General features: G+C 35.5%; 1 protein-coding gene across 1 annotated transcript in view; it reads right to left on the bottom strand.

Moving 5' to 3' along the window:
* Positions 1 to 669: 669 nt before the first annotated feature.
* The window catches only part of MS3_00003366 (uncharacterized protein), a 50,042-nt gene continuing 35,158 nt past the window's right edge, over positions 670 to 15,553 (bottom strand). Inside the window, exons 9-11 of the mRNA XM_051211133.1 lie at positions 12,254 to 12,621; positions 10,522 to 10,924; positions 670 to 2,292 (exon numbers count right to left, since the gene is read on the bottom strand). Of these exons, the coding sequence (XP_051071171.1) occupies positions 2,049 to 2,292; positions 10,522 to 10,924; positions 12,254 to 12,621 (1,015 nt within the window). The 3' untranslated portion in view covers positions 670 to 2,048. The remainder of the gene's footprint in view (positions 2,293 to 10,521; positions 10,925 to 12,253; positions 12,622 to 15,553) is intronic.

Genomic DNA, 15,553 nt, shown 5'->3' with positions numbered 1-15,553 from the left:
ACTCTGATGACGTAAATTGCGTTCCGTTATCTGAAACCAAAACAACAGGTGTCCCAACACTACCAAATACTTGTCTGAGATGTAGACAGTCTTCGCGCAACATAAGTTTCAGGCCATTCAGAGTATGAATCTACCACCACCAAAAAAATATTGTCCGTTTATTGGTCCAACATAACCGATGTGTACTTGGACTCTAGGCTTGTTAGTCTCTGGCCATGTCTGGGCTTCTATTTTTGGTGTATTCAACGGCGAATCCCACAAACCAAATTTACCTATCCAATCAATACCTAATAAGTTGGTAAGACAGTTCCCAGATATAAATATATAACATTTTCCGGTCAAAGTCTTGTCAACTAATCTGAGAGGTAGCTGTATTTCTCCAAGAGGAGTAATACTAGTTGCATATTGTACAAACTTCTGGGATTATTGTGATCGGTTATTTAACTAAGATAGTGATCGACTAAATGAGGTAAAAACAATCAGGGATGAAAACGTCATAGTTGCAAATAGTCTACTTACTTTTGGACAATTTCATTTACACAAACTTCAAAGAAAAAATCTTTAAAGCTCTAAAGATAAGAAGACGGTAAAAGTTGAAGCGATGCATGGTTATGTATTTAGTAACGTTTTCAAGGTCTTCCAATAATTTAGGATACTTTAATCAATAACCCAATAAGCATTACACAAAATGGCTCCAATTACCAACAACAACAAGACTTGTTGATGGCCCATTAAGATCTGTGACAATAATCCAGTTTGCGCTGTCATTTTTCCATTAAATAATGACATCTTCCATTATAATCAGTGTACTTTGTTGACTAGTCTAGACACTAACAACTAACATATAGTTGGATTTCTATACACCTCTTTCGGCTTTTATACTATACATTTAGACAGAACAAGAAAATCGCAAGTCTACACGCTATCGAATGGTTTCTTACATATTTGAACACATCCTGATCTAATCCCTTATGATAACTAATAAGACCATTGTATTCGAAAACTATTTAAAACGAAGGAGAGATTGTGACCTGAAATAATATATAGTCAAGGACATTAACAATCTTTTATATAAAAAGTGATATAAAATCAATCAGTTTTAATATTAAACTGAACAAAAAATAGATGTATATTCACGAATGATAAAAAAACTAGTACATAATAAAAGTACTTTAAGAGGAGAGCAAAGACTTGCCATTTAAAAAAACACTAGTAAGTACAATAATTAATAATTGTTACCGTGAAATAAGAGAAACAGATGAGCTGTCCGTGTATGATCCCCGAAAGACTAGTCAAAATCACAGCTATGTATAATGTGTTTATACAAATTATTACTAATGAGTATGATTTATCTGTCACTTAAATTGAAATAACTGTCTGTTAAGAAGTTTCAAGGGAAAACAAATACTATCAGCCAACTACGCTAGAAGGTAATAAATCACTTAGGAAATCCGTAGTCTTCAAATACTTGCTAACATACGGATAATAACGATGATTTTCGTAAATGAAAAGACACGGATGCAAAAAGTGAGTAAAAAAGACTTTCATAAAACAAATAAGATAAAAAGACGTATTATTCATTAGGCTTGAAAAAAGTGTTTGTAGAAGCAGTTGAAGAAATTTTGAAGGGTTGGCCTGTTTAGAACTCTTCAAACAAACACCTAAAGCTCGGGACTCCAAAAATAATTCATATTTTTAAGTGGATGAAAAACAAATTTTGCACATATTCACAATAAGTTTTAAGACAAAAAACCAACCTACTCTTGATGCTTTTCTTGTTAAGATATCTTTTCAGTTTGATTTCAGTTATGTCACAGAAGAGAAAGAGAGAAACGTTATTTGCATACAACGTACCAATGAAAAATATATGGTTCATAGAAGCATTACATGAAGGTAACCCAAAAGAGTAAAAACTATAGCTTTACAATACTAAAATCAAAAAATGGAATGAAATTAAACGGATGTCAAAGAATGATATTAGTGAATCGAATGACAGTAAAAATGAATAATTTCGCTTGCTGGAATGATAATGGGGGTAAAACACGACATTAAGAAGTATTTTTCAACTTTCGTATATAACCGGATGATTTTAAACTGTTTAGGATATCATTATTATCTAAAGAGTTTGCTGATTCCGAAAGTAACTCTTGATGTAGGCAACTTACTGCTTCCAAGATTCGATCTGGCAAATGATGACTTAACATTTTCGGGTGGATTAGAATCGTTTGAAATTGTTGTGGGTTCGACCAGACACCAACTATCGTTTTCCCCAATTTACGAGGTTTAACACAACTAGAAGTACATCAAATGAAGTATAAAAAAACACAGGAGGAGCAATGAGACATCTCAAAGATAAGGTGCTAATGAAGAAATGATTCATGTATACTTGAATATGGTTATAAGAAGCTTAAACAAAAATGGTGATCGTAGTATACACTCTGAAATAGTGAGAATTGATTTTTAGGCGAATCCTGATTACATTTAGTGCATCGTTGATTATATGTCGAAATTCCTCGTCATTTTACTTAATAACAATATAATCAAAAGTAAATAGATCTTGGTCTTACCTTTAATAATCATTTGGTTGAAAGGTGAGCGATTGTTGTCAATCAGAAGTAATGTGTAGCACTGCGTAAGTGCTAAATACATCCTGTTCAAATCTTAAAAAATACACTGTGGTTCAATCTGTTAATGGACAGTCAAACAATTTTTTATTGCACATTATAATGGTTTTGTGAACCAAAAGTACGGAACATCAAAATCGAGAATTTGACTTCATATATGTCTTCAAGATATAAGACCTTTTACCAATTCTTGACAATAGGTCACATTGAGAACTAACACCAAGTTCGAAGATTGAGATATAACTGAATGAAAATATACTTAATATTAAGGCCTTGAATAAATGATTATTCTGTTGTCCGAAGAACTCATACCCAATTATCCTTTACACACAAGTACTATCGTTATTAAGGGGGAAAATTTAGGCAAACAATGGATACACGTGGGTCCAATATATATATATATATATATATATATATATATATATATATATATATATATATATATATATATATAGGATATCAACTGAAAGTATTTGCAGGCCGTTGTAGCATCGATATTTACTAAACCAGATAATCTTAGAGATATGCACAGATAGCTATAGAAAATCGCTGGGATGATTAAGCAAATTAAATGCAGTGAAAATTAGGAAAGAACGTGGTGTGAAATATATGTTAAAACTGACATATAACAAGATGAATTATAGTAAATAATTCAAATAAGAAGTTACAAGATGGTTGGTTATTTAGATAATTAATTCACTATGTTGCATATAAAACATTATTTTATGAACGAACTAATCAAATTTTAAATAGCAGGTCTTGAATTTCGGCGTGAAATTCATTCACTCATTTGGTAAAATATCATTTTGGCATTGTTGCTGACGTCAGATAGTGATGAAAACATTAAATCTAGTTCCTAACCCTAACGTTCAACTGTAAATCCTAATTTCTTACACTAATCTATAACCCTTATCTGGCCCTAGTAAGTGGGTAGACATCCCAAGGTCATTTTACTTACTTACTTACTTACTTACTTACTTACTTACTTACTTACTTACTTACTTACTTACACCTGTTACTCCTCGTGAAGGAGCATAGGTCGCTCACCAGCATTCTCCATCCAACCCTGTCCTGGGCAATCCTTTCCAACTCCTTCCAGTTGTAATTCATCCTTTTCATATCTGCTTCTATTATCCGACGTAATGTGTTCTTTGGCCTTCCTCTTTTTCGCTTCCCTTCAGGATTCCAAGTTAGCGCTTGCCTCGTGATGCAGCTTGACGATTTGCGTAATGTATGTCCTATCCATTTCCATCGTCTTTTCCTAATTTCTTCTTCAGCTGGTAGTTGGTTTGTTCTCTCCCACAGAAGGCTATTGCTGATGGTATCCGGCCAATGGATGTTGAGTATCTTGCGTAGACAGCTATTTATAAATACTTGTACTTTCTTGATTGTGGTTGTTGTAGTTCTCCAAGTTTCAGCTCCATACAGTAGAACTGCCTTGACGTTCGTATTGAAGATTCTTACTTTGATATTGGTTGAAAGTTGTCTTGAGTTCCATATGTTCTTCAATTGTAGGAATGCGACCCTTGCTTTGCCAATCCTCGCCTTTACGTCTGCATCTGAACCTCCATGTCTATCGACGATGCTTCCCAGATATGTGAAGGATTCTACATCTTCCAGAGTTTCGCCATCAAGGGTGATTGGATTGCTGTTCTCCGCTTTGAATTTGAGGACCTTGGTTTTCCCTTTGTGTATGCTGAGGCCTACTGATGCAGAGACTCCTGCTACATTGGCTGTCTTTATCTGAATCTGTTCACGTGTACGTGATAGGAGGGCTAGGTCATCTGCGAAGTCCAGATCGTCTAATTGGTTCTGAGCTGTCCATTGTATTCCGTGTTTTCCTTCAGATGTCGAGGTCTTCATAATCCAGTCGACCACCAGAAGAAAGAGGAATGGAGAGAGTAAACAGCCTTGTCTGACTCCGGTCCTTACTTGGAATGCATCTGTCAGCTGTCCTCCATGCACTACTTTGCACTGTAGTCCGTCGTATGAGTTCCGAATAATATTGACAATCTTCTCAGGAACTCCGTAGTGTCGAAGAAGTTTCCATAATGTCCTCCTATCTACACTGTCGAATGCCTTTTCATAATCAATGAAGTTGATGTATAGTGACGAGTTCCACTCAACTGATTGTTCGACGATGATCCGTAGTGTTGCAATTTGGTCTGTGCACGACCGATCCTTTCGGAATCCAGCTTGTTGATCTCGAAGTTGGGCATCTACTGCATCCTTCATCCGGTTCAGCAACACCCTGTTGAAGACTTTCCCTGGTATTGACAGTAGTGTAATGCCTCTGTAGTTTTCACATTTGCTCAGATCTCCTTTCTTTGGAATCTTGATGAGGTGTCCTTCTTTCCAGTCCATTGGCACTTGTTCCTCCTCCCAAATCTTTTTGAATAGAGGGTAAAGCATGCTTGTGGTTACTTCGACGTCTGATTTCAGTGCTTCAGCTGGTATGTTGTCGGGTCCTGCTGCTTTCCCGTTCTTGATTTGTCTGACGGCCATTCTAATTTCTTCCGTCGTTGGTGGGTTGACATCTATAGGAAGATCTGTGTGTGCTGCTTCGATGTTCGGTGGATTCATTGGAGCCGGCCTATTCAGGAGTTCCTCGAAGTATTCTACCCATCTGTTTCGCTGTTGTTGAATTTCAGTGATTGGCTTGCCTTCTTTGTCTTTCACCGGCCTCTCTGGTTTACTGTATTTCCCTGATAGTTTCTTCGTTGTATCGTAGAGCTGTTTCATATTTCCTTCTCTAGCAGCTTTTTCTGCCGTCGTTGCTAATTCTTCCACGTATTTCTTCCTGTCGGCTCTAATGCTCCTCTTCACTTGCTTGTTTGCTTCTATGTATTCAGCTTGTGCTTGGACTTTCTCTGCTCGTGTTCGGCTGTTGTTAATTGCTGTCTTCTTGTTCTTCCTTTCTTTGATCTTGTCCAGTGTTTCTATAGAGATCCATTCCTTATGATGGTGTTTCTTTAGGCCCAGAACCTCTTGACACGTTGAAGTCAATGTTTCTTTGATGCCTTTCCAGTTGTCCTCCATGGTAGTTTCTTCTTCCTTCAGTAGATCTTGAAAGGCTTGGAATCTGTTGTTGAGAGCTATCTTGAATTCATTGAGTTTGTCAGTATCTCGAAGGAAGGCTGTATTGAACCTTTGTATTGCTGTTTGTCCACTTGTCCAGTTCTTTTTAGCTTCAGTTTTAAATTGGCTACAACTAGGTGGTGATCTGAAGCTACGTCAGCTCCTCTCCTGGTTCTCACATCTTCCATTGTCCTTCGGAATTTTTTTTTATGCAAATATGGTCTATCTGGTTCTCTGTAGTGTGGTCCGGTGAGATCCATGTAGCCTTGTGTATACGTTTGTGTGGAAATATTGTGCCTCCTATGACTAATTTGTTGAATGCACACAAATTTGTAAATCTTTCTCCATTTTCGTTCCTCTCTCCCAGTCCATGTCGTCCCATAATATCTTCATATCCAGTGTTGTCTATTCCGACCTTGGCATTTAGATCTCCCATCAGAATGGTGAGGTCCTTTCTTGAGCATTTCTCTATGATTGACTGCAGCCGCTCGTAGAATTGATCTTTAATGTCGTCGTTGCTATCATTGGTGGGTGCATAACATTGGATAATATTCATTAAGATCCCCTCCTTCTTTGTTTTGAATGATGCTTTGATGATTCTGGATCCGTGGGATTCCCATCCTACAAGTGCATTTCGTGCTACTTTGGACAGCATAAGAGCAACTCCCTGTGTGTGTGGAGCATTTTCCTCTTCGTGACCGGAGTATAGCAGCATCTCTCCCGTAGCTAGCCTTTTCTGTCCAACTTGGGTCCAGTGGGTTTCGCTGATTCCCAGTACTGCCAAGTTGTATCTCCTCATTTCCGTTGCTATTTGGCTGGTCTTCCCGGTTTCCCACATTGTTCTAACGTTCCATGTACCTATAAAAATTTTTGCTCTAGTTGTTAGAAGGGGCATCGGCCTCGTGGCTTCCGAAGGAATTCGGCTTTCACCATGAAGCGTCATAATTCTTCTAAATGAAGACCTTCTAACTCTCAGGGCAGAGTTAAAATGGTTTGAATTATTTTTTCTGGTAAGCGTTTTTTTAGCGAGTTAGTTTTCTACGGGATGGGGACGCTAACCCCATGCCCAACCCTCCTCCTTTACCCGGGCTTGGGACCGGCAGTAACTCTAGAAGAGCTACAGGCGGAGTTCAAGGTCATTTTAACGCTGTTCAAATGTCGTCCATCAATCATAGTCTCACTAAAACATGAGAAAATTGCTTATTATTATTACCTAAAATTTTGAGCAACTGGAAGATGTTAAAATTGTACTCTTGAATTCATAGCATGGCTAACGATGAAATGAAAAAGTATGATAAAAATAAACCTACTTTCAAGACAATTTCAAGTTAACGTGAATTAAAAAGAGGACTTGAGCTACAATTTATCAACGAAATAGTATTTCTATTATAAATACACTTTAATTATTGATAATGAAGTTTGTCTTAAGTCTATTTTAAAGTTTTCTAACAATACTTAATAGAAAAGTAGAATCGGAATTGTTCGGGGACAGAGTAGATTAAAATATTCTAATCCTTTTTAATATAATATATAAGAGCGAAGATTTAGCAGATAAGGTATTCAAATTAAATACACTATATTCTAGATTTCAAACCCGCTTTATTTACGGGGTGGAGTGACAAATTATGATTGGCTGTCACATATTAATTACAGTCGAAAGTCCGATATTGTGTCCGGCTTTTGAGACGTAGTCTCTAAGTTGAAGATGTTGAGTGATTCTCTGTGTTTGATCATTCTTATCTGCAACGGATTGTTGAGATTTAGTGGCAATACTCTGCTAGTAATGTGGAAGTTTAGTGACATGTGTTCGAGTACAACGAATATAATCCAGTTGGTGTCACCATCTTGTAACACTGATGTCGGTGGCTTAGACGTCCATTATGAATGTCATCCCAGAGAATTCCACATCGTCCCTTGTTTGCCGATACTGCGACTAATTAGAAAAAGAGGAAGTGGTCAGTATATGAGACGATACCATGGTATCAGTCAGTCACGAAGTAGAATTTGTACTGATGTATATCGGTTCAAGTTGCCATACTCCGTTAGCACAGAGAGATGAAGTTGTCAGGCCAAATCCCAGAACAGTAGAGGTAGCAACAGTATCGATGGCAATAGAATAGATTAGGTATCGAGGGTACGGCTGAAAAGGATATATATAGATATATATAAATTTCCTGACCGTAACTGATACCTTAACGTAGTGGTCGAGTATGCCTATCTTGATAGCTCAACAGAGCTATATTGGCTGGAACATATGTTCCTATAGGTCCTATCATGCCAGACAGGTCGATTAGAGAACGGAAAGAATAAAAGCAGCAACTCAAGGTCTGAGGGCGAATTCGTACTGATGACTGTAGAGGGGTATGACAGCAGTAAGGTGTTTCCCTCGGACAACCAGCATGACAGCGATGCTGCCTTCTCACAAGGAAGGAAGGGATTAGAAAAGGTCGACCCTAGAAATGTCACACCTCACCGGAGCTAACACGTTAAAACTTCCCATAAAAAGGCCATGCGTGACCAGCCTCAAGGAGTTATTCCTAGGGCTCTGCAGTCACGCTCCCAGGTCACTAAGACTACCACTAATCCAGCTTCTTTTTCAGGTCCCTCAAGAACAAATATCTTTCCACGGTCTGGGTGACCGGAAAGTGACATTCGCCTGCATATATCTATTAACACCTGAGATAATCTTGCTGAAGTTATTATGGTGTGAAAGAAAGCTGTACGAGACTAAAATCCGTTGGTCCTTCACGACTCCCTTATTAAGGTCCTAAAGATAGCGCAACACAGTGACCTGATACCTTACCAGACATTGATTCATAACAACATGCAGCGACGATCCTGCTGTAATATTCTTTTACTCTTTACATAAGAGTGAGACGAACGTCTTTGACTGAAGGTTCCCTTCCTAGTTGTATTTTTATAAAACGAACTGCCTCTTCCATCTTTTCTGCTGTCATTCACTATTTTTTATTAATTTTTGTTCCCTCTCTTATTATACTCACCTTTCTTCTTCTATTTCTTTATAATCTGCTTTTTACTGTGTGGAGAATATACATTTTGGCATCCGTTTGTACACATACTTGTATTTGAATGAGTAAATAAATATTTTGAAAACAAGCAATAATATTATATGCTTTGTAGCAAGGAGAAAAAAAATATTCTAAGTTATCTTGATTGAACTAACTGTTATTTATTCCAGTATTACCTATCACGTTTACTTTTTATGACGTGGTAAGACTACACCACATAGACGACCTTTAGCGATCAATCACAATTAAGCGGGCTGATTTGTGAATTTAAAACGCTGTTGTGGATATCTTGCTTATAAATCTCGTGATTTTTATTATATTTCGAATTTTGAAAAGACTGGATGGTGATTACCTTATAGAATGAGCTATCAACGTCAGTTTGTTTGGATTATGAGTGTGAAGGTTGGGCGTTGGTGTTTAGAAGCTTTAGGGTTAAAATCTGGTACCTAGGAGTTATAGGGTCGTTAGCATTTAATTAACATAGGGCTACGAATTAGGGTCTATCCTGATAACAGAACTATGATATCTAGCTTGAATTAACGATATTTAGCATTGATAAGTTTATTTATGATTTTAACTCTCAACCTTCTGTAATCCTATCGTTTTCCAACATTTTGAAAGTCAAATACGAAAGCTGTATTTTGATTGGCTACTTTCAAGGCCACCCATAAATTCACTGTAGGTCTTCGGTATAGCATGGTCTTGCCTAGATTTTACATAAATAATATAATTATTAATTTCTTCTACGACTTACTCTGGTTTAGATTCAAAAGAACAACGACATATCAACTCATCCATGGATTTTCCATTTTCTAGGACCCTTAAAAGGAACCAAACACTTTTAAGTCACCAGATTGTTCTCGGTTGGGGTTAGGTGTTTAGGCTTTGGGTTCTCATCACAAACTGACACAACTATAATGTAAAATGCTATGTAGCCATGTCGATGACTGGTTTCACTCAAAAATACGAGGGGAGCTAAATGATTAGTTCTTCTATGAAATACAGCGCCATCAGGTTAACATTTGTTTCGAGAATAGGGGTTGATGGTTACGATTTATCTGTTATACATGATTTAAACAGACAATGATGAGAAAAAAGTACTTTTTCACTATCATTTCAAGAGTTTAATGATTGAAAATATATTAATGTATTTAACCTTAATATCACGTTTGCTATGACCGCTGGTCGGATAAATGTCTGTAGTCACGTGATTTCTGCTGTCCAAGCTATAAAATGGAGCTAAAAGCATATTAAGAAATACTTAATGATTTAATAAAAGAGAACACATAAAAGTTAGGGATGACAGAAGACGTACTTCTGTTTTAGACTGAAAATCATTTTTTTCGTAAAATGAAAATAATCATTCTCCATATTTAACTGTTTAATTTGTCAATAGTTTAAAATAAAAACTGCTTTATCACTGAAATATTGTCTGATATATACAGTGAACATTGGAACTATCCAATTTCTAAAAACGTTCATGACTTAGGATTCTTAGCATAAAAAATAACTGTAAATACGGGACCCATCATCCCAAAAAAACATTAAATAATAGATATTTGCAACCGTTCTATTAAAAATAGAAATCAAGTTTAGATAACGCAGGACACATGTTTACCTCCTATGTGAGATGCATTAGTTTTGTAGAAGAAATTATTGACTGTTGGGAATCAATAACACGTGCACTAATTTTCTTGTAAATGATTACGACTAATAGTCCTAACACAAATAATGATCATTCCATTTAATTATACACAGTTATACGAGAGAAGTCATTTACAAAAACGTACCATGCACCCATTTTACCACACTTTGCTGAAAACATCTTTTCCACTCTAGAACTACAATTTGGTGAAGTGCATTCGATATTTCCTTGAGAATTATTTCCATCTATCACGAAACCAGTAGAACTGTCATCGACAACTGTATCAACCTTAACATCGACTAAATGAAGCACTAAACCACCAAACACACTGTTAGATAGATCATATGATTCAAGATCACGCGACTGAATTTCATTAGAAGAGCACGAATTTATTTCAGTATTGTTATTGTTTGGATATTGAACATGTGAAACAGGCATTTTAGATTGGGAATCTGTTGGAAGACTATTAGGATTGATCCAGCACAAAATTGAACGTGGACCAGGACGAAAACGACTGGATCGTGCAGTACAATAAGCACGTGTGGAATCTATGAAACACAGAGTGGCATGAAAAATTAACATGAATTATAATGAGATTTAATTAAATGGATATGAGTAGAACACTTGATATAAGCAACCATAAAGCGATCCTAAATCAAACAATATATTTCTGTGCATATGTAAAGTAGCAGTCATTCTATTCCACTATGATATGGATGATTCTGAAGCGCCCCAAAGAGTAATCACACTTATCTATTGTAATATAATCATCTAATTCATGCCTGAACTAAAAAATCAGCTAGAGATATCTAGCATTATAGGCAAGTTTTTTCATCGAAACTCAAACTTGACAGTTAATGGAATAGTAAAACACCTTAAGTCTCATAACTACGAAAGTATGTACTAACAGACAGTTGATTTGGTATTCAATGGGTTTTGAGTAAAAACAACCATCATAGAATAGTACGAATTCATTCCGTAACCCAATTTAATAATCTGTACAAGGTAGTCAACAGGGGGATGTCTTACGTATAACTACAAAAATTATCTGTAGTTTTACACAACCAATTTTATCATACCATAATAACATGAAGATAGAAACTAAAATTAATTTCTTGCACACGTTAGATCTAAAAGATTGAGATATAACTAGAAAAGCAGAGAAATGTATCTGTGAGTGAAAGTGCTAAATTAAAACTTGTACAATACAATTTATAGCATGTTACCATTACTTTAGTACTATTTGAGGGTATTATTTTTTATATAAACAGAATCTGATTCACATACAAGCGAGTACAAATTTCTGAAAATACAATCGATTCTTCAATCATGTGAAAATGTATTTCCTTGATCATTTATAGTTCTGTTTAGTTGTATACACAAAACTGCTACATCTACGCAGTATCATACGAACTTGGCAGAATATTAGACAAAATATACCATTTTACGACTGTTTGCTAATAAAAGCTCTCAGAGTAGGTATGACGATTTAACTCAGACTGAATAACACTATTTCAGTGTACAGTGAAAATTACACAGACCTCGATACATAACTCATGTTGTTAATAACTTCTTACATGTAATCAATCATAGTAAAAGAAGCATATAGTTAATCAATTTGATAATAAAACCAAACAATATGGTTTATTATTGAAAAGAGAGTAATATTTTACATGAGCATCTAAGTGTGTGTTGTTAATAAGTTTCTCTGTGTCAAGGTTGAGTATTTAACTGACTTGATGAAGTCGTGCTAAGACGAAACGACGATGAAGCTGTATAATACGTTTATGACGCTTCTTTAAAATCATCTTTTTAGGTTCACATAAATAAATAATTCTCGGGAAAAAAGTATAATTCAACTTCATGGTATTATTCACCTGAATTGGAAGTATCATCATCTACTGAGAACCGAATTCGCATTTCGTCATTATCACACGGAATTTGTGGAAGGGAGTAAATTAAACGCTCTTGAGTGCTTGCATCCAGTAGTAGAGTATCACTACCAACAGTTGTGGAAGATTCTGGTTGAAAACATTGAGGTAAACACCATTTAAACAAACAACGGCGCATGCATACAAATAATCCCCGACTTAAAAGACGATGCTTGGGTACTTTACAAGCAGATAAAGCATCAATTAGTCTCCACTTGAAATCCGATATCGTTGATTTATTCATACGTGCGAAAATGTCGTATCCATAGATGATGGATAGTAGAAAAGGTTTACAATAGTCGGCTAGTTCTTGACTAAATGGAAAACGATTAAAACAACCAGTAACTAGAAACTCTAGGATTCTGTTGATATATTTACGATAATCATACATATATATGTTCGAAAAATAATCATAGTATGCACGCTAATATACAGACATGATCGGTTTAATATAAATGGAGAGACGGCTTTTTCAGAAGAGATATAACATTTGGAAAGGTATGGACTCATAAACTCTTTAGACTAAACATTTATAACAAAGGTGTTAATAACGTGAAGTATACAACCTAAAACCAGAATATCATTTTACAGTCTAAAATTGTTGGTGAATTACACACTGTAGTAGTCATGACTTTTGTAGACAAAGATTTGTTATTAACATGTACAGAAGCCATAGATACACTAAGGTGGCATAACTATGACGTCAAATGTGTTTTGGAATGATAGTTGTACCATTGTTGTTATGGTAGATACAATAAATGGTTAGTTTACTGCAGTTCGGTTTGATGTTTCACATTGCTTTAATGTTGAGAGATCTTTCAATTCTATTCAAACGAAAATAGTTGAACACATAGTACTCAATTCAATAAGTTCTTATCATGTTTTTTTTAAACAAGTTTTGAGCCCAAATTAACTATCACAATAGTAATCACGTTCGTACAAAACACTGATATGGAAGACGATCCCCTTGAACTGTTTAACACAACAAGGGATAAGCTTTTCAAAAGATAATTTAGGTTGCGTTGGACGAAGATCATGAAAGCAAAGTAAACTTTCTTAGTGTTAGAGCAAGTATTAATTAGATGTTTCCTATTATTTGACTTGTTTCAAATAGCTTGATGGATGTAACACGCTTTAAATCATCCAAACGACGACAATGATAGTCGTTTGGTCTAAACAACATGAGCTATGTACCTAAACTTGAATATGTTGAAGTTTTATCACACTTAGAAACATCCCAAACAATGAATTTCAAACTCAATCCAATATAGTAATTACAATGACGACTAGTTTTCTTTGTTCCAACACTTTTTACTGTCTGTTCTAAACTACCAGCTTGCGTTTTTATCACATCGAATTAACAACTTTATGTAGAAATCGAAATGGAGATTGTTGTTTGTAAAAGCAAGTAAAATATTTTCTTCAGTCTAGTAAATTCTAAACACGGAGCCATAAGTTTTAGTAAATATAATCCAGATGAATTGTATCCTCCAAAAATTGAAAGTAGGAACTTATTCAAAAACAGCTTGTGATACACTTAAAAATAGGTTAAAAAGCGATATGACTAAGGTGTATGATGTCACAATAACTAAAACCTGAACGAGATAACATTATTAATCATGAATGTATTTATAATGAACAAGTTGTTAGGTTCGCCACATGATTAACACAGAATACGATATACAACTAAAGGCACTCGGACGCATAGAACCCCCAGAGTCGCAAATCAGAAGATAGAAGAAATAGAAGTGATTGTTCGGTAAGAATCAAAAATATACAGAAAACCATGGGTATTTATAGACAAGTGTTTGCTATAACATCATTATAATTCAGTCAATCCGCAAGGAGGCAAGTTTTGCTACTGTCCAATTGCAGGATGCCGAGTTGATATTGTAGAAAGCTCTGTCGGATTCTGAATTGGTGGAAACTCTTCGGCCCCTTTAAGGCCTCTGGAGGCTTCGTCATCCTTCTCGGAAGCCGTCCCAACACAAGTAAACCGAGTTAATCTACGTTAGTTTCCACAAATTTTTCTAGAAAGTAACTTGTTATAGAATTTGTTAGCTCTTATAAAAACAGAGTTATATTCACCTGCAGACAGACTTGTGTCTACAGTTTAATTTGCACTAGCTATGATGTTGTTCACATTGAGAAACATTTTGGTTTTAATACTTCCATAGTGAAAAACTAGTGAATGAAACCTTTTAGATAAATTTTGAGTCAATCGGGTTCAGTAAATGGAAGATATGACTCATCATACAAACTTGAGATATTTATCTAAAAACAAAGACATACATCGTAATTATAATGACGTTTTTGAAATGATCGCACACAAACTCAAATGAATAACACATTAGTAATCATAATTAAGAGTAATTTATTATGTTTGACTTCAATGTATAGAATAATAGTTCTCTCTTTTAGAAAAAAGTGGTTTTCAGGAGGTGGGTGGTGACTCACAGGTACATTGGCTCAAGTAACGCCAAATTCTACACACATAGAATTGAGTTTTGCGCTAAGATACGGAAGAAGACAAAACAGACTAGTATACAGCTAAAATAAATGAACTGAGTGGATGTGTGATTCACCACATGTTGAAGACTGAACGAATGCTTTGTATGGAGAGGAAACAATGATTAATCTTAAAGTTACTTGGACTCACAATTATGATTAGTAGTTAAATTCGATTTCCAGTTGCCACCTAACTAAATTTCGAAAAAAGAATTTAGTTTTTACGATGGAAGCTATGTATCAGCTCTACACAAAGTTGAACGTATTTGCCAAAACAACTGTCATAATATAAATAATCCTTCTTCATTTACCAAATGTCGAAATAGGAATTTTCACTATACAAGTATTTGCTTGAACTATCGTCTTTGCAGTTATACCATTTGTTATAACGCTTGGTTTTACTTCGTCTAATGTTATAACGGTTGGGTTTCCACGTTTCCACGTATGGGACATTAATTTACGTTAAACGATTATCTACAATAGATCCCTCCCAGTGTCTATTCTACAGGACATCAACACAACTCAGATCAAGAACACGTAATTAGCCTGACCACAACGTAAATATATTTCCATACCAAAAACCGACACAATCCACAACAATGAATAATCAATAATAATTGTGTCACAATAATAAGGACAAGGGAATATATAACTTATCTGACACCTGTCAGACTATCTAACATGTCTGACTAAGCAGACAACCAATCATGATCATTCTCACCCACACATCACCATTCC

This window comes from Schistosoma haematobium, chromosome ZW (assembly GCF_000699445.3).
Source record: "Schistosoma haematobium chromosome ZW, whole genome shotgun sequence".
Lineage (NCBI taxonomy): Eukaryota > Metazoa > Platyhelminthes > Trematoda > Strigeidida > Schistosomatidae > Schistosoma > Schistosoma haematobium.
This window is presented reverse-complemented; position numbering and strand designations above follow the sequence as displayed.